General features: G+C 36.9%; 1 protein-coding gene across 1 annotated transcript in view; it reads right to left on the reverse strand.

The window, feature by feature from the left end:
- Positions 1-16747, reverse strand: part of LOC149070625 (glutathione synthetase-like) — a 31950-nt gene extending 15203 nt beyond the window's left edge. The window contains exons 1-7 of the mRNA XM_089248966.1: positions 16570-16747; positions 14185-14356; positions 13568-13643; positions 13338-13471; positions 7582-7624; positions 5896-5969; positions 851-1015 (exon numbers count right to left, since the gene is read on the reverse strand). Coding sequence (XP_089105092.1) covers positions 851-1015; positions 5896-5969; positions 7582-7624; positions 13338-13471; positions 13568-13643; positions 14185-14356; positions 16570-16687 — 782 coding nt within the window. The 5' untranslated portion in view covers positions 16688-16747. The remainder of the gene's footprint in view (positions 1-850; positions 1016-5895; positions 5970-7581; positions 7625-13337; positions 13472-13567; positions 13644-14184; positions 14357-16569) is intronic.
- Positions 16748-24751: the final 8004 nt, after the last annotated feature.

The following is a 24751-nucleotide window of genomic DNA, read 5'->3' on the forward strand; positions in this document are numbered from 1 at the left end:
TTAAAAAGTGTGGTTGTGTTTTTATGCATTATGATTTTCAATATTTTTATGCTATGATTTGCCTCACAAAAAAGCTATGATGCAATCTTAAAAATATGCAGTAAATTTCACCTACTACTAAGCTATACATGAACCTCATCCATATTCCTTTGAGGAACTTCTAACGAATTGGTAGATGTACATGTAGTGAACAATCCGAGAAATTTGTTTTTGTGTAATGCTTGTTATACGTAATGCTGCCATCTGTGACCGAAGTGTAATGATTGAATAACTGTACCGTTGTAGGCCTGTTGCTCTCTGTAGCGAGACTTGAGTCTCTGAGATCTGAAGCAGCACCACGTAAGAAAATCAGTTGATTAATTATGTGCATGAAAGTTTGCTATTTCACTCATTTAATTTCCAATTTACTTGCTATGACCTTAAAGTAAAGAAAAAACTAACATTTTTTTCAAGGTTATGTAAATACAAACACAAAGGCCACAACAGGCAAATCGCCCAGCAAAGTGACTTAAAAAAGATGCCCGTTACTTTAGAGGCACAGAGAGCCGACATGTGACCCTGATGAGAGCCAGAGAGAAAATTACCATGACAACCAACCACCACACGCAACCAATCAGAGCATGATGCTTAGCTATACATATATGATACACCAAAAGTCTAATTTCATGAACAGTTACCAAACCAGAAGCTAATTACTACTATGTAATGTTATTTCACATGAAATAAAATTTTTAAAAAATCAATGAAATATAGGGAAATTTTAGGAAAAGTTTCATATTTGATTAAAATGGAATTGGAAAATTTTCCAAATGAATCGATTCAACATAAAAAGATCTGCTTTTCAACTTACACAAATAAGTTTCCATCTTCCAAAGTGGCAGCACCATGGAGTTCACTGAATGAATACCTCAGGACTTTGATTTTGTTGTTCAATTCCCACATGATAAATTCTAGTGCGCGTTGATCACAAATGTTAGTTATGTGCGTGTCAGCTACTACAAATAATATGGCAGCGCTGAAAAAAATATGGAATCTCGTAAGTTTTCACCTAATACGCAAGTCTGAAACATGCAAAGAAATTATCCCAAACCTTGCAGAACCCTTACATATATTCTTTGAAAACACAAACAATGCAACAATACGAAAAGAGGAGCAAAAAAATTTGAAATAAATATAGCTTATCTAATATAATAAAAAATACATATACAGTCAAACAAACTTTGTTAATAAGTCACTCTTGGGAGACAAAAAAATATGATGAAGTGACTCATTAAACAGAGTAGGCCATGGCCGCATAGATTCCTGTCCCCTTATTGATGCATTAATGCTGAAAAATCCAAATTTTAGTTGTTCAAATGAGTTCAATCATGAAAATTTATTACTTGAGTTTTTCTTCGTCAATTTATGTTTATTTGCTACAGTTACTCATTTGAACAATTCAAATATTATCTTTCAATTTTTAAAAACTCTCAAATTATTCTGCATGTTTATGGAAATCAAGGTGTTGTCGTCTCGTATGGCAGTTTAATTCTTTTGGAACATCATAAATGAAAATAAAATATTCGTTATGGTTCGAGGAAAAAAAGCTTATTTTTCACTGGCAAATTTTGTCTGTATTGAAATGGAAGTTGAAGCTATCCTTTTCTCTAAAGAAAATAGAAAAGTTTCTGACTGTTGCGCTTTCCAGTCCCGATACAAATTTTCTTATTAGGTCGATTTCCATATTCCTTCAATATAACACTGATTTGTCTTTAAAGGTGAATGAATTTTTAATTTTTTTAATTCGGACAACATTCTGACAGTAGGATGAACACAGTGGTAGAGATAATTGAAAATCTTCCAGCTAAGATTTGTTTAAAACATCAAAAAGAACTAAAAGTGCAGATTTCTGGCATGTACACCTTTCAGCAAAAGCTGACCAAGAACCGAAACTTGCAAAGAAAAAAAAATTCCAGCTGAACCCATTCCCGAATAAGAAATAGCAGGCCCATCATTTGGGGATGTCGGGGGGGGGGGGCCCATTGCACCCCCCCCCCCCGGCTTTTGAAAATATACTAAAAATGGTGTATATATATGCAAATATATATATGCATACATTGAGTATATGCTCTTTGTCTCCCCCCCCCCCTTTCTGGAAAAAGTTGAAATGATGGCCCTGAGAAATAGCCCAATATTGAAAGAAACTGTCAACAAGCCTGCAGTGAAAGGTAGTGGAAGAGAGGGCTTTCGTGGCTTCTGCTTGAAATGCTAGGTAGATCTTTGATGTGATAAGAGTGAATATTGAACTTATCTTGTATGAAGAGTTTCCAATTTCAATGGTAATTTTCGAGAGGGTGCTTTCAAAAAGTAACTGATTAAGCAGAGTGAGGTGACGCATTATCAGGGGTTTAATAACATTAGAACCCCATAGATGACAATTGAGATTTCCTAAAAGTGACCCGGTAAGCTGAATGACGTGTTACCCGTAGGGACGCATTAACAAGGTTTGACTGTATATAATTATTTTAATTCATGATCTCTAGCAACATTTTTTTTCTGGAAAAGAAAGGTGCCAGTGCTAACCATGAAGATGGGAACAACCATTTTAACAGCCCGAAATAGGTGCTGTTAGTGCACATCATTTGAGGGGAATATACTGATTTCAGACATCCTGAGCCCTACAATCTCTAAAGCGGAGGGTGTTCAATGCATGCCCTCCAAACATTTTGGTAATGTGTACATGTAATATAGCTTACTGGTCTTATTAAAATGCAGCTGTGGTGGTTGAGTGGTCATAGTGATGGACTCGTGCCCTGAGGTCTGGGGTTCGAACCCCACCGTCGCCACAGTGGTGGTCAGCTGAAGTTGGTTTTCTGTGATTCCCAACTTCAAGGTGCAAATGCGAGCTGATCTCCCCGTTGAAAAGTCTCGCCACAGAAAGCAACAGACCTACAAACAGTACAAATGTAATTCAATCATTACACTTCACTTCTGAAATATAGATGGCAGCACTGAAAAATCAGACACAACATTAGATACACACTTAGACTGTTAGGTTTACACTTACTAGCACAAGAGAGCACGGCACAACTCACTAGGTAGTAAATCACCCATAGATGGTGATAGACCCGAGTTGTGCTCGGTTTGAAAGGTCTCATTAAAATGCCAAATGCAGCCTGTGATGTGTGAACAGTTAAAAGCACCTGGTCTAACATAAATAAGCTCAATTTGTGAATAAGAATAGCTGTTGGGGGAAAAATCTCAGTCAATGAATCAGTAATATTAATCTTTGATATACTTGAGTTAATAAATGGATAAAAATTTTCAGTGATTTCATAAAGTATTCAATTTCAACTCTCTCTCTCTGACAGACATGCCAGGTGAAATAAACATAGCCAAGGTCTTACACAAAATTCACCTTTTGCAGGGGGGGGGGGGCACATATTTGTGAATCGGAAGCATACAAAGACTCAAGTGTTCCTCGGAAATCAGTTCAGTAATATATACCTTAAATTATAATTTTTAAGCATTCCTTATTCGTCATGGTAAAAACTTCGAAAATATTGTACTTATATTTCAAGGAACCAACTACAAACAACTTACAGAAGGTGATACGAGGTACACATCATGGCTGGATAAATCTTAAAAAAAACTTACACGCCCGAAACAATACTTTATACACAATCGTTATATATATGCTGCCTCGGAAAAATCAAACTTGAAATTCACAAGGAAAAATACAATAACTACATCATTATTCCACAACATTAAAAATAAAAATTGTCTCAAAAAAGGCTAAGTGATATTGTTTTCAACCCCATCAGTGAATATCAGGTTAAATATAGGTTGGCACCAGGTGGCTTGTGAAGGAGGCGCAAAGGTGCATGCCTCTCTTGGAAATTTTGTCAATTTAATTCTTCGAATGGATTCGATACCAACTTAATACAGTCGATGATCAGTATAATGTTTCCTTTCATCCTGTTGAAAACGAATGATATATTGGGAGGGTCGTAATATTGAAATTAAAACATATATGATAGTCATTCTATGAAAACATTCGGAACTTATTCTACCAGTCGTAATGGAATGGTTGCTATAACATGGGTCATTATAATGAGCATTTCGACTGTAACATTAAACTTTTTTTTTTCAAATTAATTTGATAAATTAGAAAAATAGTTTTGGAAGCACTGATTAAAAAGAAGTGTCCTCTGTAAAATACAGGTCATATGGTCAAGGTTGGCAGCACTTTCCATGGAGAGCTATGTATTAGTCTTTCCTGTTTGGGTGCGTTTCGCCATGCATCAATATGAGATACCTTTAGCGGTTAGAAACATGAGGGGGGGGGTCAGCATATGCTCGTTTTGGCCTTACTGAAAACTGCATCACTGGATACTGATGCTGCCATCTACCTTTTATTTATTCATTCAATAGTGCTTGGCCAAGGCCTATACAAGGGAATGCTGTAAAGTTTGACAGAGACAGTTGATGTTACAAAGGAAATCAGAAACTATTGTACAATCAATAATGTTTGATGGAAGGTTGTTCTAGTCTGTCATTGTTCAAGGAAAGAAACTAAATCTGAAACAATCTGTGAATGCAAAGATGGGTTTCAATTTTTGCGAATCGAATCGTTAATTATTTTTGAAAAGTATGAAGCTGGAGTTGGAAAATTGAAAGTGTCGATAAGAAAATGGCCATGAAGGATTTTGAAAAGGAAAGATAATCGAGAGATATATCTATGGGTAAAAAGCGGTTGCATATTGAGTGGGCGCTTGAGTTCAGTAAAGGAGGCAGAGGATGACCAACAGTTAAGAATGAAGCGGGCGGATTTATTTTGAATAGATTCTAATTTGTCTATGTTTGAGAGAGTATGGTTGTCCCAGATTTCACAGGCATATGATAGTACAGGAAGGATGCAGGTTTGGAAGCAGAGATGTCTGAGGTGACGGGTAGAGTTTTTGAGGTTCTGATGAAAAAAAAAGTTTTTGGAGACACTTATAAAAGACGTAATCAACATGGAAATTCTAACGGAGGTTGGCAGAAATAATTACACCCAGATATTTATAATTAGAAACTTTGGTGATTATAGAGTTATTAATAGTATAAGAAAAACTGAAGGGAGGTCTTTTGCGACTAATTTTCATAAAGACTGTTTTTGAAGAATTGAGGAGTAATTGCCAGGAAAAGCACCATTCAGAGACAAGTTGAGGTTATTTTGGAGAGATGCTTGGCCCGATTCGTTGTACACTGTTTGGTAGATGACGCAATTGTCTGCAAAGTCTGATATGGCAATTGATGGAATTAAAAGATCGTTAATATAAATAAAAAACAATAATGGTGAGAGGACTGCACCCTGGGGTGTGCCAGACTTAACTTGGAGACATGGGGATTTCTGGCCCTTGGAGACAAACTGATTGTGGTTGGTAAGGAAGTTTATTATCTTTTAAATCCATTATATCTTTTATGTAAATTATAATATATTTGAATATAAAAATTATAACTTTTTGTTAGAATATAATGCACCTTTTAAATTAAAGTATGATATTGAAAGAAGAGTATGAATTTTCACAATTTGCAAAAACCATTGCTGATATCAACTGTTGAACCTAAATGATGATTTTCAAAAATGTTAAAATATCAATAAGGCTCACTGTGCAAATTATTGACATTAATGTTGTGTTGATAGAGCATTATTATTTTTGTACTGCATAGATATACAGATAATTTAAAAAATAGTTTAATGAATAAAAATAAGTTTTCAACTCAGTGCAATACTTTACTAATTGTAAATACTTGACTACATATTTTCACAGATAGATGTGTGCGGCAGCATATTTTTACAAAATCTGCACCCCCTCAAGAATATCCAACCACGAGCCGCCATTATCTAATGAAATAAAAGAAATCCCTCACCTTTCTCGATTGTAATATGTCCATGCAGAAGCCATAGCTTTTGCAAATCCCATCATCACATTATTTTCTGGGAGCTGGAGAATAGATTCATAGACACAATTTTATCAACTTTCAAAGTAAATCCTTTCAAAATTTGAAAATTCAAAGCATTTTCTGCACATAATACTTCAAATTGAATGACTAAAAAAAAAAACACATTACAAATTGAATTACAGTCCAACTTGTTAAATATGTGATCACGGAGGATACTAGCATTTCTAAAACCATGTTTGGTTCATTATTTAATTACATTATAAATGTCATGCTTTTTACGAGTGATGAAGTAAGATATTCAGTTTATATGAACAATTTCCCCCCCACCCCCGTTTTAAAGGTGCGAATTCTGCTTGCAAGTAAAAGAGGAGGTAAAATTTAACATGAAAAAAATAAGTCCTCAAAAATTTTCAGGGATAAATCTGTTTTTTAGTCCTTTTTTATGAATAAAAGCATTCCTCATTCTACCATACTTTGTGAAAGTAGAATCTTCTAGGAAACAGTAAAATACCGTGCTACCTCGACTAATGAATGCCTCGGCTTACAAATTGTTCAGCTAACAAAGATTCGTTATGATTTTACCTTGGATAACGAATGCTGATCCAGCTAATGAACATTTTCATTAATATGGATGCACATGTTAACGCTAACATAAAACAGCTGCGTCATGAGCTGAATAAATCATGAGCTGAATTTTGGCGCCTATCATCAGAATTTCTTTCACTTGAGTATGATTAACTCTTGTGCACCTCGGAATTTTTTTGCAGATGTATCTAAACTTCTCATTCTGAAAGTTTTTGAATCATTTCATGTAAAATGAAAGATTCGGCTAATAGAAGATGCCATAAAAAGGAGACTATGGTTTCAAAGCATGCTTTTTTTCAGTGCAAGACTCTGAACATCAAACTGAAGCTGTTCATCATCTGAAGCTGTTCATTTTCAGTCAGCCTTCAGTCAATTTTTCTTTTTTATAGCGTTCTTCTGTGTTTCAAAAAACTTATCTTCAAATTTTGGGCAGAACCTGGAATGAATCAAATGACTTTTTATAGAAACCTATGGAAATCATGTTTCGGCTATCGAACATGATTCTGGAACGTATCATATTCATTAGCCAAGGTATCAGGTATCACTCACTGTATAGTGCAAACGTATCTCATTCACGTAGCAAATAAGTAACGATTGACTATTAATTCCAAGTAAATGTTGAATCTTTTCACCGCTCATATTAAAAGTGTTTGACCATACTATCAACGATACCTCATTTTACATGAAACTTATCCTGACACTCAATTTTTTTTTTTCATAGGTAATAATGAATATGAGGATTAAAAAATGTAACACTAATCTATACTATTACAAGGCCGCAACAGGCGAAATGCACAACGAGGTGACTGAAAAAGATGCCCACAGCAAATATGAATCTGTGAAGTTATGCTTCAACTTGATGAAATCAACTTGTGTAAATTCTCAAAGTTACATTAATCATCAACTAAGATACCTTCACAACAAATAAAAGTGATAGGTTTTATGTTTCAAGAAAGTTCCATATCGTAGTGTTTGAACAAACAATGATGAAGAAAGTATTCTAGCTATGTAATACCGACAGAGAACATATAAAAAAAATGCAAGTTTAGCAGAAATTTCAGGAATTACTTTCTGGAGTTCATCTTCCATCTTTAGCCTGTCAAGTACAAACCTATACACAAAAAAAATTTAAAAAAAAAAACATGTACTACAAAATATTCAAAACATATGTACTATATATTAACATTCGTAAGCTACGTTTAGGTTAGTTCAACTCTGTATTTATTTATTCAGGAAGAAAACAAATTTCAACAGTTTAAAGCACCACAATAAAAGAAAATTCATGAGTATGAGCCATTTTTATTCTGCGTATTGTGCATACATACGTTTTTAATTCAATCTACTGGAAAGTTGCAGGTCTTTAGTCCTAAACCTTAGTTCTAATGTGAATTTAGATTCATATAGCAGAGAAGAGCCACACGTACTTTTGATGGCACACAAAGATGAACTCTTTAACGCCCAGATAGAAAACCTGGGAGGGTCGTGAAAATACCAAATTTTTTGTGTTCGAAGTGGACTCGTCTAAATTTCGGCCACTTTTCCTCTCCCCACCCTTTCTCCATGAGTTTCTATTCATGCCACCCTTTGCATTGATGTTCACCCTTTCATTTCAATGGATTTTTGGGAGATAATTTGTCTATACTGAAAACACCCCTTTCCTCACAATATTATCTGTTTGTAAAATTCATTGAGTACTCTTATTCCATTCTCAAGGAACATTCTAGTACATCCGCTTTTAAAATCCCATTGATAGGGCGTTGCAGTTGTCTTTTCCGTTCCAGCCCCTGACAAGAGCTTTCATCTTCTTCCCCGTTGGTGACAAAAGCCCACCAAAACATACCCGTACCCCTTAGCTGGGCCGATTTGAGGCGGTTATGGGCATTAACCTACTCGGCCAACTTCGGGCGATCTGGGCATTATAGAGTTAAGCTATGAAGAGAGACATGTTTTTTTTTTAAATATGTTTACATAGGAAAAGCCCAGGTGTCAGGGGATATGATTGAAGTGATTAAAATTTTCAACAGGATGAATAAAATGGACCGCGAGTTATTAATACACCATCAATTGACTGCTTTGACAAGGGAACACCAGTATCGATTGGTAAAGGATAATTCTAGGTTGTGGTGTCACGAGGAGTTTTCACTAATAGGGTTGTGAACAAGAATAGCTTACTTCTGGGGGTCATGAATTCTAACATGATTGACACGTTTCAAAAGAAATATGATAAACATATTAGGATAAAGCAAGAAGCTATCCATACTTAGAATAAGACAACCATAATTTTTTATTGCTCATATAGCGTTGTTGTATTTTTGATATAGTTTAGATATATATATATTTGACATCCATACTTTTTATGGGCATCTTTTATCGGCCGTTTCATTGGGCAATTTGTTTAATGTGGCCTTTGTATTTGCATATATCATAATTCCAGAAATAATTTAATGACATACTAAGGATACTCGGCTAGGATGATATTGTCATGATATACAGCCGAACACCAGTTTAATGAATCAGAAGAAATTGACAACTTTATTTATTAAATTGCCGAAATCGTTAAATCAGTGTAAAAATTATCTGGAGCATAAGCAAAACTGCAAAATTTTAAAGCTACTTACTTTGGGGGTTATTGTTGCAACTTATTTCTGCCAAGAATTGAAAAAAAAAAACCCACATAAACTTAAGAATAAAGTAGGGATTCATGGAAAAAATTTCTTGATAGAAGTTTGTTTGATACGTTCAATATTTTTATCAAATTCTGTCAAAATTGTCTTTTTTTTTCATTAATCGAAAAACGTTTTCTCTTCAGATGACCCACCATTCTTTGCTTGTCAGGACAAGAGCACAAACTTGAAGTAACTATTTTTCTACTGAAATATAAACATGAGGACAGCACATTGTTTTTATAGTATTGGTGTTACACTGATTGCAGAAATCTTCCCACATGCATTCTGAGAGAGAATGGCTTTATTGTCTCCTTTATTAAAAAAAACAGGTTCTTGTTTCCCCCTTTTTCTGTTTGTTTCTAAAGAAGGACTGAAGGTCTTTCCAGCGACATTGTGGTTTTGAGTGACAAAAAAATCAGAAGAAAAACTTTGGATGGTTCAAACAAAATTTGTTATATCAAGGTTTTTATCGTTATAGGGGTCTATTTTCGCTGGAATTTCAGAAAAGATTTGTTAAATCAAGAAATTCATTAAATCAGAGTTTGTTAAATTAGGGTCAGACTGTATATACAGTAAAACCTCTCTTTTGTGGACACTAGTGGGACAAAAAAATTCTGGCAATCAATCAGGGGTTTGAAATGCATGCTTTTATTATATGGGGGAAATTATAGTCTGACCATAAAAGAAGGGTTACTGCATCTGAGTAGTGTCCGTTAAGAGGGGCTTTATTGTATATTGATGTTATGGATAAAGATGCTGTTAAGTCATCCCATTGACAATATTAAAAAATTGATGATTCGTCGGAAGCGGGAAGCTGAACAATGGGTGGTTGGATGGAGGATTGGGGAAGTCAGAAACGGTCCTGGATGGAGGTTGGATCACGTCTGTTATGTCATTACGCAGTCATGTCATTGCAATCAACCTGACTAGAAGGTGGGATTTTAGGTTTGTAGGTACTCTCAATGACGGAAATGGACCATCTTTGCCTCCTAGATGAGGTATACTGACTTAGCGTAATCAAGCGACGGAATGATTATAATATGTTCCCACCTGCGTTTCGTTTCATTTCTTGATTGAGAGTTTAAATGGGAGTTGTGATGAATTCCGTGTATAAACCGATCGATTTGATTCATAATCAGACAATAATGAATATGAATCAACAATTTCGAATGATAAAATTTATGGACTTGGCCTCCAATTTGTTTTGGCTGTTGTTGGGAATCGCATTTGACAATTTCGTTAGTTGAAATTAACAACTTTTCTAGCCTTCTGCAATTTTTTTTTTTTTTCGCTGTTATCGGCAAATTTACTTGCCTTTGACAATCCTTTGGTTGTGATTGGCAACTTAATTTGCCTTTGACTATTTTCCGACTTTTATCAGGAACTTTACTTCCTTTTACTTTTTTCTACAGATGGTGTTGTATACATTACTCTGACTTCACGTGGAAGACTGTGAATTTTGATTAGAAATTCTAAAATCATAGAAATTCTGTGGCGTAACAACTATGTAACACAACGAATTGTGTGGTCTCTAAATGAATTTCTGGGACATCTCACCTGACATCATCATCAGATTAAATTTACTATGGAAAGAGGAAACAATGGGTACTTGTGGGATTGGGTACTATCTGTCATGGATGTTTGTCTCCCGGAAGCGTGATGGTACTCTGGGACACTCTGTGTTCTGAATAAATTGTAGTATTCAAACGCAGTATTGTGTTTGTATTCCCGGTCTAATTAGCCCTCATGTGCAGAAAATGACAGTGACTGACAAAAATGATCAAATGATCACATTTGCTGTAACATATAGAAAATGCTTTATGCTATAAATACCACAGATTATCTAGGTATTGTGCAGATTAACTGCGATGATCCGTTAACGTGTGGAAAATTGTTTCATTTCTCAAGATAATCTGCACATTATCCGGGGGAACAGAAGCACGATTACCTATTTTTGTTCCTGAAAATTTATATACGGGGTAATTCGGAACTCAATGTGCAAATTTAGTTTAGTAGTAGTCATAAGTACAGACCGTAAGTTTACGCAAAATGCCATGAATACCTTTTTTGCTTATTTTCAATTTTTTTTCTAAAAATTCCTTTTTTGAATTTTTCCTGCAGTAAATGCCAATTTTACCATTTTATAAGTTCATTCGTAAATTTCTGAGGCTATATTATGTAGAACTTGGATATTTTGAGCATTGAGAATTTCAAACGAATTGCTCTTTTTATAATCCTTAACTCAGTATTAGTTTTATCAGAACGCCCCCCCCCCCTCACACCCTTGCGAATTATATATTAATAATCCAGCCCCATTTAAATGCGAATAGTGTCTGAAAGATAGAAAACTTGCTGTTTGCATGCATTTATTTAGCGTTTGCTGGATGGTGTTAGACACGAATGTTTTTGTTTCAGACGAACGCAGTCCATGTATGAGAAAAATTAGAAGTTTGTTTCTCCACATGATTCACATAACTTCTTGCTCATGCATTGGACTGCATTGTATATGGGTAGTTGACTGTCCCAAGAGATTGTCATGGCTGATACAGGACAGGGTGGGGTAGGAGCTGACAGAGCCCTGGGCCCATGCTCTGTTTTGATTTTTTCCTCACAAATGACATTGGATATTTATTTTAAACACATATTCAGTATCGATTAAATTGAGCAGTTACCCTCAGCGACAGGTATGGCCACACAGAGCTCAGGAGTCTCACATATGTGAGAGTTCATTCTTCTGCTTTTTCGGGGCTTAGTTAGTCCTGGACTGGACTATGCTGTAAGGTTTTGGAGACCATACCTACAGAGGGACATAGACTTGGTTGAAGGGGTGCAGAGAAGAGCTACGCGTGTTCTTATTGGCACATGGGGCTTGAGTTATGAAGAGAGACTTCATTTTTTGAATATGTTTACATTGGATGAACGCAGGTGTCAAGGAGATATGATCGAAGTGTTCGAAATTTTCAATGGGATGGATAGGATGGACCATGAACTTTTAGTACACCGCCAATCAACTGCTTTTACAAGGGGACACCAGTATCGATTGGTGAGGGACAATGCAAGGTTATGGTGTCGCAGAGAATTTTTCTCTAATAGGGTTGTTAATAAATGGAATAGATTACCCCCGGAGGTAGTAAATTGTAACACAATTGACACGTTTAAAAAGAAATACGATAAACATGTTGGGGTAAATCAAGAAGCTATCCATACTTAGAATAAGACAACCATAAGTATTCTTTATGGGCATTGTATGATATTTATCACGTTAATATTGTTTATAATTTTTGTTAATTGCATTTGTAATTGGGTTGCTGTATTTTTGAAATATATGACATCCATACTTTTATGGGTATCTTTTTCTCAGCCACCTCATTGGGCATTTTGCCTGTTGAGGCGTTATATTTGTATATGTATTAATATAATTTTTTTTTAAAAAAGTTAACATTTTACTTTATATATATTTATTTAATACATTTACTTTAATAATATGCTATAATACGAATATACTAACAAAATGAATAAGAATTATTTGTAACTCGAAGGAGCCCCCAGGATCATATTCTCTACAGGCTCCATGTCTGATAACGGTGGCCCTGGAATCGAACTAATCCTGAGGAGCCAAACTTTTCGCATGGAATAAATTTATAATAATTTCATTACTATACAAAAAAAAAGTTGAACTATGATTGAAACAGTAGACAAAGCAAGTGCAACCAATTTAGGGGTTGGTTTCCGGACCCGTAATATCTTAGCTTTTAGTTATTTTTTATTCTTCTATTAATTATAAATGCCCTATTTAATGCCTATTTTAAGCATTTTTAATGCCTTTTTGCCTGCCTATTTTGACCATCTTTAATGCTCAAACTTCAGAATTCTAATCATAAGGATGTGATTCCCAACAAGGGATTTTTCACATCCCTCTATAGGGTGCAGCCACAAATTTTTTTATATATATAGGGCTATTAAGTATTTCAAATTCAAATTTTGCTTTCAAAGGTGCTGCAAACATAAAAATGATTTTGGAATTCCCACCTTCGAATGAGAAAAGTAAAAAGTGAAATTATAAAATTATTTGAGGTATTATTGAAGATAATTATTGAAGCAAAAGAGGTACAGTTTGTTAGGGTTATAAAATAATAAAAAACACCATAGTTTTTCTACCGATGAATATCGGTGGCCAGTGGAGCCATGTTAGAAAATGCAACAGCAAAAGTGTTATTTTCTATCTGTTTGAGGCCTCCAGAATTTTTTCCATCCAACATATAATCGCATCTCAAAAGGCCTAGACTGTAGGGCTAGAAATAAATAACAAACAATATGTTTTTGAGAAAACCCTCCGATAAGTGTAATAAGTGTAAAGATACAAAATTTAAAATTGCAGACCAACATACCTGGCTTATGCCTTCTGTCAACACAGTTTCATACAGTTGCCAAATTTTAGCAGTGAAATCATCAGTCTTGATGGCTCTAGAACAATCAATTATTTGAAAGAATATATCAGCTCAAATAATAATTATTATTATCAATACAAGAATAATCTAGGGTGGGAAATAAGATGATTTAAGAAATAACAAAATGCAATAAATGTAATATGATTCGAGGATTTGAAATATACAATAAAGTAATTTCTATCACAAACTTTCCAAGGATGATGTTACTTTCCGCTATCTATATGAAGTTTTCAATAGCTGGTTGATATGAAGATGAATTCAGAAAAGTAAGAAAATTCAGCTGCCCTTGTGGGGAATTGAACCTCTCACTTGTCAGGTGAACACACTAGACTACAAAAGCAACAAATCTCAATCTTTCCTCAGACTTTGTGTGCACTGAATGGGACCGTACATGAACGGTAGGACCTAACTCAGACAAAAGCTCACAAATGCTGACACTTTCTTTCCTCAATTCATCTTCGCATCAGCCAGCTGTTGAAACCTTCACATATGCTTCCCATTGCCAAACATATTTTGTGTTTATTCAAATTGGAATGATACATTACAATCAGTTTTACTTTTCCAAGCAACTTTTGAGAAATTCTGGCGAATGAGCAACTCGGTGGATGACATAATTCATCACAGGCTGAATCTTTTTCATATATGTGAACCATTTTTTCGGAAATGCCGCTGGCAGAAGACAAAATTGGAAAGGAATATATGTTTGGTTCTCTGTCCTCCTCAGAAGTCCTTCAAAGAAATTTTCAGATACAATCACAAAATATAATAAAAAAAACTTTTTTTCACATTACTCCAATATAAAAGACAAAAAACTTCAATGTTGTCTGTGATTTCGAGAAGGCATTCAATTGGATCCAACATGGTAAAGTCTTGGAGCATTTACACAAGATTGGGAGCAACTTGCTAAATTGGATAGAATCGTGGTTAAGATATAGGTCACAACTGGTTATGGTGAACGGGGAATTCTATGATTGGACAGGCATCACAAGTGGAGTTCCTCAAGGAAGTGTCCTTGGGAACACTTTTCAAGAGAATCTAGTGTTATATTATTTTTATGGCATTTTTTCCCCAATTTTTAGGGCATTTTTAAAGCAAGTTTTCAAGATATTTTAAGACAACAACTTCCGGCCTTTGATTATTATTATTATTGGACTGACTTTCTTTCAAACCGAGCACAACTCAGGTCTATCACCATCTATGGGCAATTTACTACCTAGTGAGTTCTGATGGGAGTGTAAGTGTGTGTACCTAACAGTCTAAGTGCATATCTAATGTTGTGTCTGATTTTCTCAGTGCTGCCATCTATATTTCAGAAGTGAAGTGTAATGATTGAATTACATTTGTATCGTTTGTACGTCTTTTGCTCGCTGTGGTGAGACTTTTTAAAGGGGAGAACAGCTCGCATTCACAAATTGAAGCTGGGAGCCACAGAAAACCAACTTCAGCCAACCACCACTGTGGCAACGGTGGGGTTCGAACCAGGACCTTGCGATGCAAGTCCATCACTATGACCACTCAACCACCACAGATGTTCTATTATTGGACTACTTCATTAAAAAAAGCCCTGGCCATATCGTTATATTGCAATTTACTGCCATTATATCTATAAAAACCAAAATGCACGAAGACGGCTGAGATGGGTATGTTTTTGATTTATGAAGAGTGTGGAAGAAAATAAAAGATCTCGTCAGAGGCGGAAACCTGAAAAACAAGTCTTATAGAAGGGTGAGGAGAAAAAGAGTAAAAAAAAGGAAAAGATTAGTCAAAACTCAAAACTTGGATGAGTCTATTTTGAGGAGAAAAAGAGTTAATGAGATGGGTTGGAAGTAAAGGTGCTCTCTATTGGTGGTAACCTCAAGTTTGTTAGGGAAAATATCTCATCTATATCCTTTCTTGGCTTTGAACCTGGGGCCGTGACGGCAACCTTCACAGTGGTAGACGAACATCTTACCACCACGCCACTCTGGCATTGCTACTGTTATTGGACTAACAGGAGCCCCCATTGAATGATTGCGACAGCTGTTAACGCTATAGCACAATGTAAATTTTAACAGAAACAAAGAGTAAAAACTCAGCACACTTCTTGGTCTGGGGCAAAAGATCCCTCTGTGATTCCTATTGTTCCTAATTTTTTACATTATTACTGCAGAGTGGGTAGGGTCCCCTAAAAATGGGGACATGTCAAAGATCCCGGCACAAGGGTAGAAACATATTTACAGGGAAGGCCTATAGCCAATGGTGGCAGCTAAAATTTATATAAACCACAGACAAAAAAAACCTAAATCTGCCTCTTGTGTGTGGAGGAGTGTTCAAGCATGTGAGTGACCAAGACCATGAGGATCCTCTGAACGCATAGCCCAGGGGCCTCACAAAAATATGATGCGGTTGAAATTTTTGAGAATTCAAGCCAGGTGGGACCTAAGAATCACCACTTGGCTCGCAGGGGGGACCCATAATGCTGTTAAGATGGCTCTGACATGGGCGACCAAAAGAGTGACTTTGATAGTGTAAAAGAATGGGAGTGACCTAAATAGTAATATGAACAATGAGGGACTAGGTCAGTGAACAACCAAAAGAGTGTACAAGTCTGCATGTGAACGGGGAACGTACATGTGACCAAGGGAGTGACCCCGTGAGTGACATAGAGATCAAGGAACCAGGTCAATGAGCAACAAAATCTGACCTCTACAAAGTGTGTTCATATAAGAATGACCTAAACAGTATTATATGTGAGCGACCAAAAGAGTACATGTTGTACCCGGGGGGGCCAATTCGGGGAATGAGTGGTCTAGCAAACTAGACTGGAATGGGGAAAAAAAGGGCGGATGGACATGCATGCTATAAATTTATTCAACCAATACAAGGTGCACGATTTCACACATAATAATTGATTCACATTACAATCAATGCATACAGAAGCAGTAAAAATGCACAAAAAAAACCTTTGTAAACGGCGAAATCTCTGGCGTCGGCAGCCAAAGCGGACACGTTGCAGTTGTCAATTCCGAACTTTGATCCCAAGATGTCTTCCGCGGTCGGAGTTTGTTTATCCCGCGACATTTCCCTCCGTCAGAGCACCAGCTTCTGAATGAATGATCTGGCTGATGATGATGATGATGATGTCATTGCTCTTCTCCTCTCTTTCTCTCTCCCTCTCCCTCCAGCCCCAAATGGGTGAGCCAAAGCTCTTCCTTCCTGCTTTTCTCCAATCAAATGTCATTATCAAATACATGAATCGGGGAAAAAAATTAAAGAAAAAAAAGGTTTCGGTTTGATATCGCGTAAAGCACGACCATACGTCCCGCACTTTCACGTTATTTTGGTCCAGGGTTACCAAATTCTAAAACTAAGAAAGGAGGACACCTGCGTGCGTACGTACCCTTGCTAACGTCACTTTTTCTCAACTTCACTATACTGACAAAAAAAAAATCCACCACAATAATTTTTTTCCAACTAGAAAACTAAAAAAAGAGCAAATATAGATCGTCTGCCTTCGCTTATAATAACTTGTTTTTACCGTTGTTTTGCCAGTTTTACTGCTTTGCCTGAGGCAAGGCGAGAGGTTTACTTTGATAAAAAGCCTTGTCTTGTTACATTCATTTCTGGAAGCTTCCATAGCCTTCTTAAGTTCTAACCTGAACACACCCCCTCCTTTCAGTACAGGACATTAGCTTTCTTTCTTTCACACCGAGCACAATTCCGGTCTATCGCCCATGGACACTACTAAAAAAGGGTTGGGCCGAAGTTTGAGAGTATGTACCATGGACGGAGATACTGGCGGGCTGGGGGGGGGGGGCATTGCCATCCCAGCGTCAAAGGTGGAGTCGACTGATCTAATGCATATATGAATTGACATCATTATCATCGTGCCCCCCAGCAATAACGACCGGCCCCCCCCCCCGAGACTTCCAAGTCTATCTCCGTCTATGGTCCCAAAAAATACGTAAGGCGAAGATAATCCTAATCTTCTGTTTATTAACAATTAATTAACACATAATTATAATACTACTATAATCCACAATTCTAGATTATTGTCGAAATTAAACATGAATACTGTTACCAGCTATCGACGATAGATGGCGCGATTTATTCTGATGGCTCCCAAAATGTCGAAATCAGTTGATACCGGTTTCGGTCTAGCGCATAGGTATGCGATTGGCGGAGAATTGCGGGAACATTCTAGAAAGCCCCGCCCCTCCAGACAGTGGTCCAACCCCTCCGTACAGTAGCGCTGCCGACTAGGAAACTGTAAGATAGAATTTTGTGGAATGTTCTATTTCTCGAAGTTTCTGTCGGGGTTATAAATAGTGCGGCGCTCACAAGGTTAGACAGGCTCAAGGAGACTCGAATAAGAGAGAGACTGGATGAAAAGTCAGTCGTGATTTAAACTTCATATTTTATATAATATTATTTTTTAACTATATATTTTAGAAGTCAGTGAGGTGTGATAATTGGATATTTGTAGGCCTGTTGCTCTCTATGGTGAGACTTTTTAACGAGCAGATCGGCTCAGATTCGCGGCTTGAAGTTGGGGACCACAAAAAACCAACTTCAGCCAAAAAGCACTGTGGCATCGGTGGGGTTACAGAGGATTAGCTGTTTGTGAAACAAAAGTATTCTCAAAATGGGTGTTTTGGTTTTCTTCATCCAGAGCTGTTTTTCATATTATCCAGAGGTAAGCTGCGCCGTGAATACAATCTGCTCTGCTTGGAGGCAACTTTTGGGTTCTTGTATTTTGGAAATTCTGACGGCGATTGGTCAAAAGTGTGTAAACATGTGTGGGAAAAGAACACACACCTACACTCTAAGAGATGATTATATATTTTAGAGTAAAAATAAAATTTCCCCAGCAAAAAAATAACCTGAAAAGGAGGACAAAAGGATGCTTGAAATGGCATCAAAAAGGAGGACATGCTCTGCTAAAGGAGGACGTCTAATAATCCTATTTTGGCCGTCCCAACTTTTTGACGTGAATAGTCTTTAAAATCGATGTCGGGGGTGGAAGGCAATCGCACCCAAAAGAGCGACAGTGTCTGTCGAAGTAATTTCGTTTTAAAGATGGTATGGAAATTTGTGCCAATACCACTTCGATATTCGCGGCTGCTGGACGTCACGCACACGCGCAAAGTGAACCCATGATTTTCGACTTTCCGGATTCGACACTTGTCCATAAACCAAAGCTGAATTAAAGATCTTGAGCCGATTTGCCATAAACGGGATCATATCTAATTACCCGATCCGAGTGAATCAAGTGTTACTTTGAAGAGGACTGTATGTGTTACAACTTATTTTGGGCAATTCTGTACCTCCAGATATCTGTCCACTAGGATGTGCGGCAGGTGTGGCGGCACCGGGCACCGCAATTTTTGAAGTCCCGCACTCACGGTAAATTTTAGAATTCTTTCACCAACTCCTAAATTATTTCTTGCATTAACTCTGGGGTTTCATCAATTCCGGAATTTTTTCCCGTTGATTATGAATTTTTATCAATTCTGGGGGAATTATTTCTTTCCCTAAAGAGTGTTATTTGTATCCTGTTTTTTTCTGTGTTTCTGAATAAACGAGGGAACAACCTCTTCCCTTCAGTGCACGGCATTAGATGTTGCGGTTTTCTTCTGGAGCTGTTTTTCGGACTCTTTCTCCTCCTATTTAATAGGGCCGCAAGTAGCCGGGTCTGGTGCCCGGGCGTAGGACCAGAGGGCGCACAAATTTCACCCTTTAACCTTTCCTTCAACATTACAAGAGGGCGCCAAAATTCGTGCTTGTCCCAGCCAACACCTTCTAGAGCAGATTGTGTTGCCCCAGCTGACTAAGCATCTAGTTGCGGCCGTTATCCTGGAGCAGCGGTTCTCAACTCTTTTTTGACTCGCGGTGCCCTTTTTGGTGTATAATTTCTATGGCGAAGCCCCATGGGCCTATTTTTATTTATTCATCAGAGTACTGATTTATCTTTATTATTTTTAAAAAATATTTACAATTTTTTTTTTTCCAAATTTACTGGTTTTTTTTATATATTTTACTCAAAAGAGTAAGCAGGGCCGTGATTAGAATAGTATCTGCTGTCCTGCTTGCAACTTTTGAGTTCAGATATGGTTCAGAGTGGGAAAAAAAAATTTCAGAAAAAAAGAAAAGAAAAATAATTACGGAGACCTGAAAACGGTAAATTTTCTAAAACTAAAGAGAACGCTTAAAATAACATCTAAAAGGATTATAGACTGACCCTAGTAATGAGAGTGTGGTCTTAAGGTATTTATGTGGTCAGAATTGTCCTTGTGTCATGTTCTTGCTGGTACTGCTATCTGCCTTCTGTATTTTTAAGGTAGTAAATGCTTGAATTTTCATGTTATATCAGTATTGTGTTGTAGGTCTGCCTGCTCTTTTTCGAATGGGAGATGGCTCGCATTCACGCCTCAAAAAGTTAGAGGCATGTGCAGGGCGGTGCTCTCAGGTGGGGAACCCCCCCCCCCCCACCCCTCTGCTAAACCGGCTAACCGAAAATTAAAGAAAAAATATAGAAAGATAATACCTTTCATATGCTATATTAACCAATTTCTGTTAATCCCCCCCTCAAGCCGCTTGTGTTCCTTCCAAAGGTCGATCCTACATACGCCCCTGCTCAGTTGAAAAACAGCAGAAAACCAACTTCAGCCCACCACCATGCGACAATGGTGGTCGGATGAAGTTGGTTTTCAACATATGGTCAACCTACTCGATCTATGTGCTGTGATCATAATATGGTTCATACTTGGTGGGACATTCCCATATTTCTGGCAGTTTAGACTATTTTTTTTAGAAAAACATGTATACAAGGATGACGTCACTCTCCGCTACCATACGAAGGTTTTTTAACAACTGGCTGTTGCGAAGATATATTTCGGAAAGAGAGAAAATTCAGTTGTGAGCTTGGCCTGAGTCTGGTCCGGCCGTCCATGTACGGTCCCTTTCAGTGTACACGAGCTCCAAGGAAAGATTGCGAGATTCGGTGCCTATGTAGTCTAGGGCGTTCAGCCGGAAAGTGAAAGGACGTGGGTTCGATTCCCCGCAGGGGCAGTTGAATTTTCTCTCTTTCCGAAATATATCTTCGCAACAGCCAGTTGTTAAAAAACCTTCGAAAAACATGTATCTCACGTTTTTTTCCCCCCATTTATCAACAAAGCTTGGATATTTTATTTTTTACTGAAATCAAGATCAGTTGAGAGAGGCTGCTAACACGGCCGTCATTTCAACCTTTTCCGGGGAGGGGGGGGGGAAAGCACATGTACTCAATTTTTGTATATATATATATATATACCATTTTTAATGTATTTTCGAAAGCCAGGGGGGCCGTTGCCCCCCTAAATGACGGGCCTGGCTGCTAATGCCTCGACTTCAGTGCGTAACATAAGGAAGGCAGGGTCGTGTCTCCAGTGGTGTAGATGGTAGCACGCTTTCTCAGTATGCAAGAAGGCCTAGGTTCATTGTGTCCTGTCCGAAGACAAGATGACTTTTACTTCTGAGTTCACCTAAGCATAATATCCAGAAAATGTTTCCTTGATTTATCTCTTATGCAGGGTAGTTCACAACTCAACGTACAAACTTTTAAGTGAGTTAAAAAACACAAAAACAAAACAGAAAATCACAAAAAAATATATTACATTTTTTTTTTGTGCGTAACTGGATGGTAAGAACTTCGAGCACTTGTGAAACTTAATATGTACACGTATTGTGTGTCCTCGTGTTAAGTATCACTAAATAAAGAGTTTTTCCAACCATTATTGGCTTGTCATTTCTGCATCTTCGTTTATCCTCCAGCTGATTAGGTTGGGGTTTCGGGTCATATATTCCTGTATGATTGTTTTGTTTTCTCTACCTCCCCTAAAAGTTTGTACGCTGAGATTTGAATCACCCTGTATTTTTGACATGCTCAAAGTGTTTTTTTCATTAAACTTTTTAATTCAATGCAATCGGCAGCAGCAGTGTGCGATGGTAACTTTGTTGAGAAAAATTTCCTGTTTCAATACATTTTTCCCGCGCATTCCATAAAAGGTGCCACCATATAACGGGGAAAATACGTAGTCAAGTATTTTGCAATAGAACAGCTATATAATGCACTGTATTAATTTTTTCAAACAATTCTTTGATGAACTCTCAAAATTTCCTGCTAAAGCTAAGAAATTTCCTACTTAGACAAATTTTGGTCAATTTTTCACACGAATATGGGAAATTTCTCACGAGTTACCATCACTGCAGTACCCCTTCATTTAGTGTGCTAACAGTTTATTGGCAATATCAACCATGATTGGAACATTTTTTTCCACATTTGCAAAATGTTTTGTGTACGTTTTCAGTGAGAATTGATCATTTTTGTAGCGCTATGGTTATTTTCTGCACACGAGGGCTAATTTTAGACTGGGACCTACAATTTATTGCCAATTCTGAACGAGAGGTTGGTGCGCTAACCCCTTGATGGGGGACTTCATGTGGTAGCAATTTTTTCTGCTGTCATGTCGCCGTTTATGTTTTACCCGTGTCAGGAAAGTTTTCTGACAAAGATGAACTGGGTATCAAACTTGCGACACCTCTAAACATCCTTTGGTACTTTGAGCGGATATTTTATTGACCTGGGCTACCATGCCCCAGTGAGAATTGGTAATGCCTCATTCATTCACCATAGAGGAATAGTCATGCCTCATTCATTCACCATAGAGGAATAGTCATGCCTCATTCACCATACGTACAATCCATATTTTTCCTGATGCAATTCGATCAGCTTAGATACATCTATTTCCCAAGAACTATGACCATTTCATTCGAGAAAAATTTGGGACCGTAAACACATGATGGCAATTGTCGCCAAATGAGTTGCTAAATGTCACCAAAAAAAGTTGAGCAAATGCACAACTTTTATTAAGTAAATTACGCTATAGACCAAATTGTGTACATTACAAAATGAGGAGCTCATTTTCAAAAGGGAACATTTTCACTTTTTTTTAATGCACTTTTCAATGCTTTCTGAATCTTTGGGATGAATTCTGTCGGATTATGCAACAGGGTTTATTCAAACGGGAATATATTTTTGGTCGAAATTAATTTATACAATATTGCGTGGCCAACGCCTATACAAGGGAATGCAGTAGTGAAGTTTGACAGAGATGGTTGATGTTACAAAGGAAATCGAAAACTGTTGTACAATCAAAAATGTTTGATGGAAGGTTGTTCTAGTCTGTCACTGTTCGAGGAAAGAAACTAAATTTGAAACAATCTGTGAATGCAACGATGGGTTTCCATTTTTGCAAATCGTTAATTATTTTTGAAAAGTATGAAGTTGGAAAATTGGAAGTGTCGATACAAAAATGGCCATGAAGGATTTTGAAAAGGAAAGATAATCCAGAGATATATCTATGGGTAAAAAGTGGTTGCATATTGAGTTGGTGCTTGAGTTCAGTGACGGAGGCAGAGGATGACCAACAGTTAAGAATGAAGCGGGCGGATTTATTTTGAATAGATTCTAATTTTTTTATGTTTGAGAGAGTATGGTTGTCCCAGATTTCACAGGCATATGAGAGTACAGGAAGGATGTAGGTTTGGAAGCAGAGATGTCTGAGGTGACGGGTGGAGTTTTTGAGGTTCCAACAAAAAAAAAAAAGTTTTTGGAGCCACTTATGAAAGACGTAATCAACAATCACAATGTAAAGTGTGACATTTCTACCAAAAAGGAAACATAACCATCTTGTTTATTCACTTCAGTATTATCTTTCAAAAGGGAACATATTAACGCAGTTGTCCTATTAGTGTTCAGGGATTTTTTTCAAAGCAGCACATTTTTCTGAAGTGCTTTCAAAGTTGAATTCTACAGTAGAACTTCTCGATAATAGACATCCGTGGGACCGAAAATTTTGTCTGCTAACGAGGAATGTCCATTATTGGATAGTAAAATACATTGAGTCCTGTCAACATAATTAAAAGTGGTGTTCGTTGGTGGAGGTTTCACTGTATATCGATCTTGTTTTTTATGTTATTTATGAGAGCATAGGTGCCGAAACTTGGCTGCTGAGTCCCCTCCAAGAATTTCTGAAAAACAATGCAATGCTCCCTCCTTCTCCTGCGTACGTTCTTGAGTCCTGTATATTGACGACCAGTAACTTTCAGCCTCCCCCTAATGTTTCATTTATGTCTGCGCCTCTATACGAGAAAAAAGTAAGGGTACCTTATGGAAGAGTAGGTAAACCTTGCCTAATAATACTTAGAAAAATCCCCAAGGAAAAAAACAAATACAAACATACCAATGAATTTCGACACGCTATGGGCAGAGGATAAAAAATATCATGCTGACTGAGGATCCCACTGAGATTGGTTACCAAAACTTAACTCTATTGGTCAGCGGAAAGAAAAATATACCTCTGTGCAAGTCAAGTGTCGTCACTATAAATGTAGTGTGTCAAAATACATTAGGAGTTTCGAATTTTCCTTGAATTTGCCGGTGATTTTTCTAAGTACCTTACTTGGCTAAGTGAAACCTTCTGGAATCAATGGGCGACATAGAAATTTCCAATTTCTCAGACTTGAGCCAGCCCCAATTTTGATCAAAAGGTAACATTTTCACTAATTTCATTTCATAAAATGGAACATTTCCTAAATTTGAATGTGGATAATTAACTCACTTGAATGTTGATCAAGAAACATAGTATTCAAGTATTCTTGTACCACTCCCTTATGATACCTGTTGGGCTATTTTCTATTTTTGCAGTCCATTCTGGAGAAAAAAGGTTTTTTTTACTTTTACTATAAATTTAGCAAAAGTAGAAATGTTCCCATTTGAAAATAAGCTCTTTAAATAATGACAAAGAAGAAAAATGACAGGATGTCTTTTTTTTTTCTTTTTTTTTAATATTAAGATATATCTATATTTTAGTTATCAAACAGTTTGCATTCCAAATACTGATTCATGTTTCCTACAGCATACAAGGCAATATCGTTATTATTATTATTATCATCATCATCATTTTCTTATGTCCATTCGATCTCTGCACTGATATACCAAAGTACAACAAAAGAAAGTATAAATGAAACATAAATCTGATTGCGGTATAAACTAGTAGGTTTTTATACAACAGCTTTGTCCCAAATACATATCAAACTGAAGGC

This window comes from Pholcus phalangioides, unplaced genomic scaffold (genome assembly GCF_987345545.1).
Source record: "Pholcus phalangioides strain wild (caught in Gottingen) unplaced genomic scaffold, Ppha-v1.0 ptg000021l_1, whole genome shotgun sequence".
Taxonomy (NCBI): domain Eukaryota; kingdom Metazoa; phylum Arthropoda; class Arachnida; order Araneae; family Pholcidae; genus Pholcus; species Pholcus phalangioides.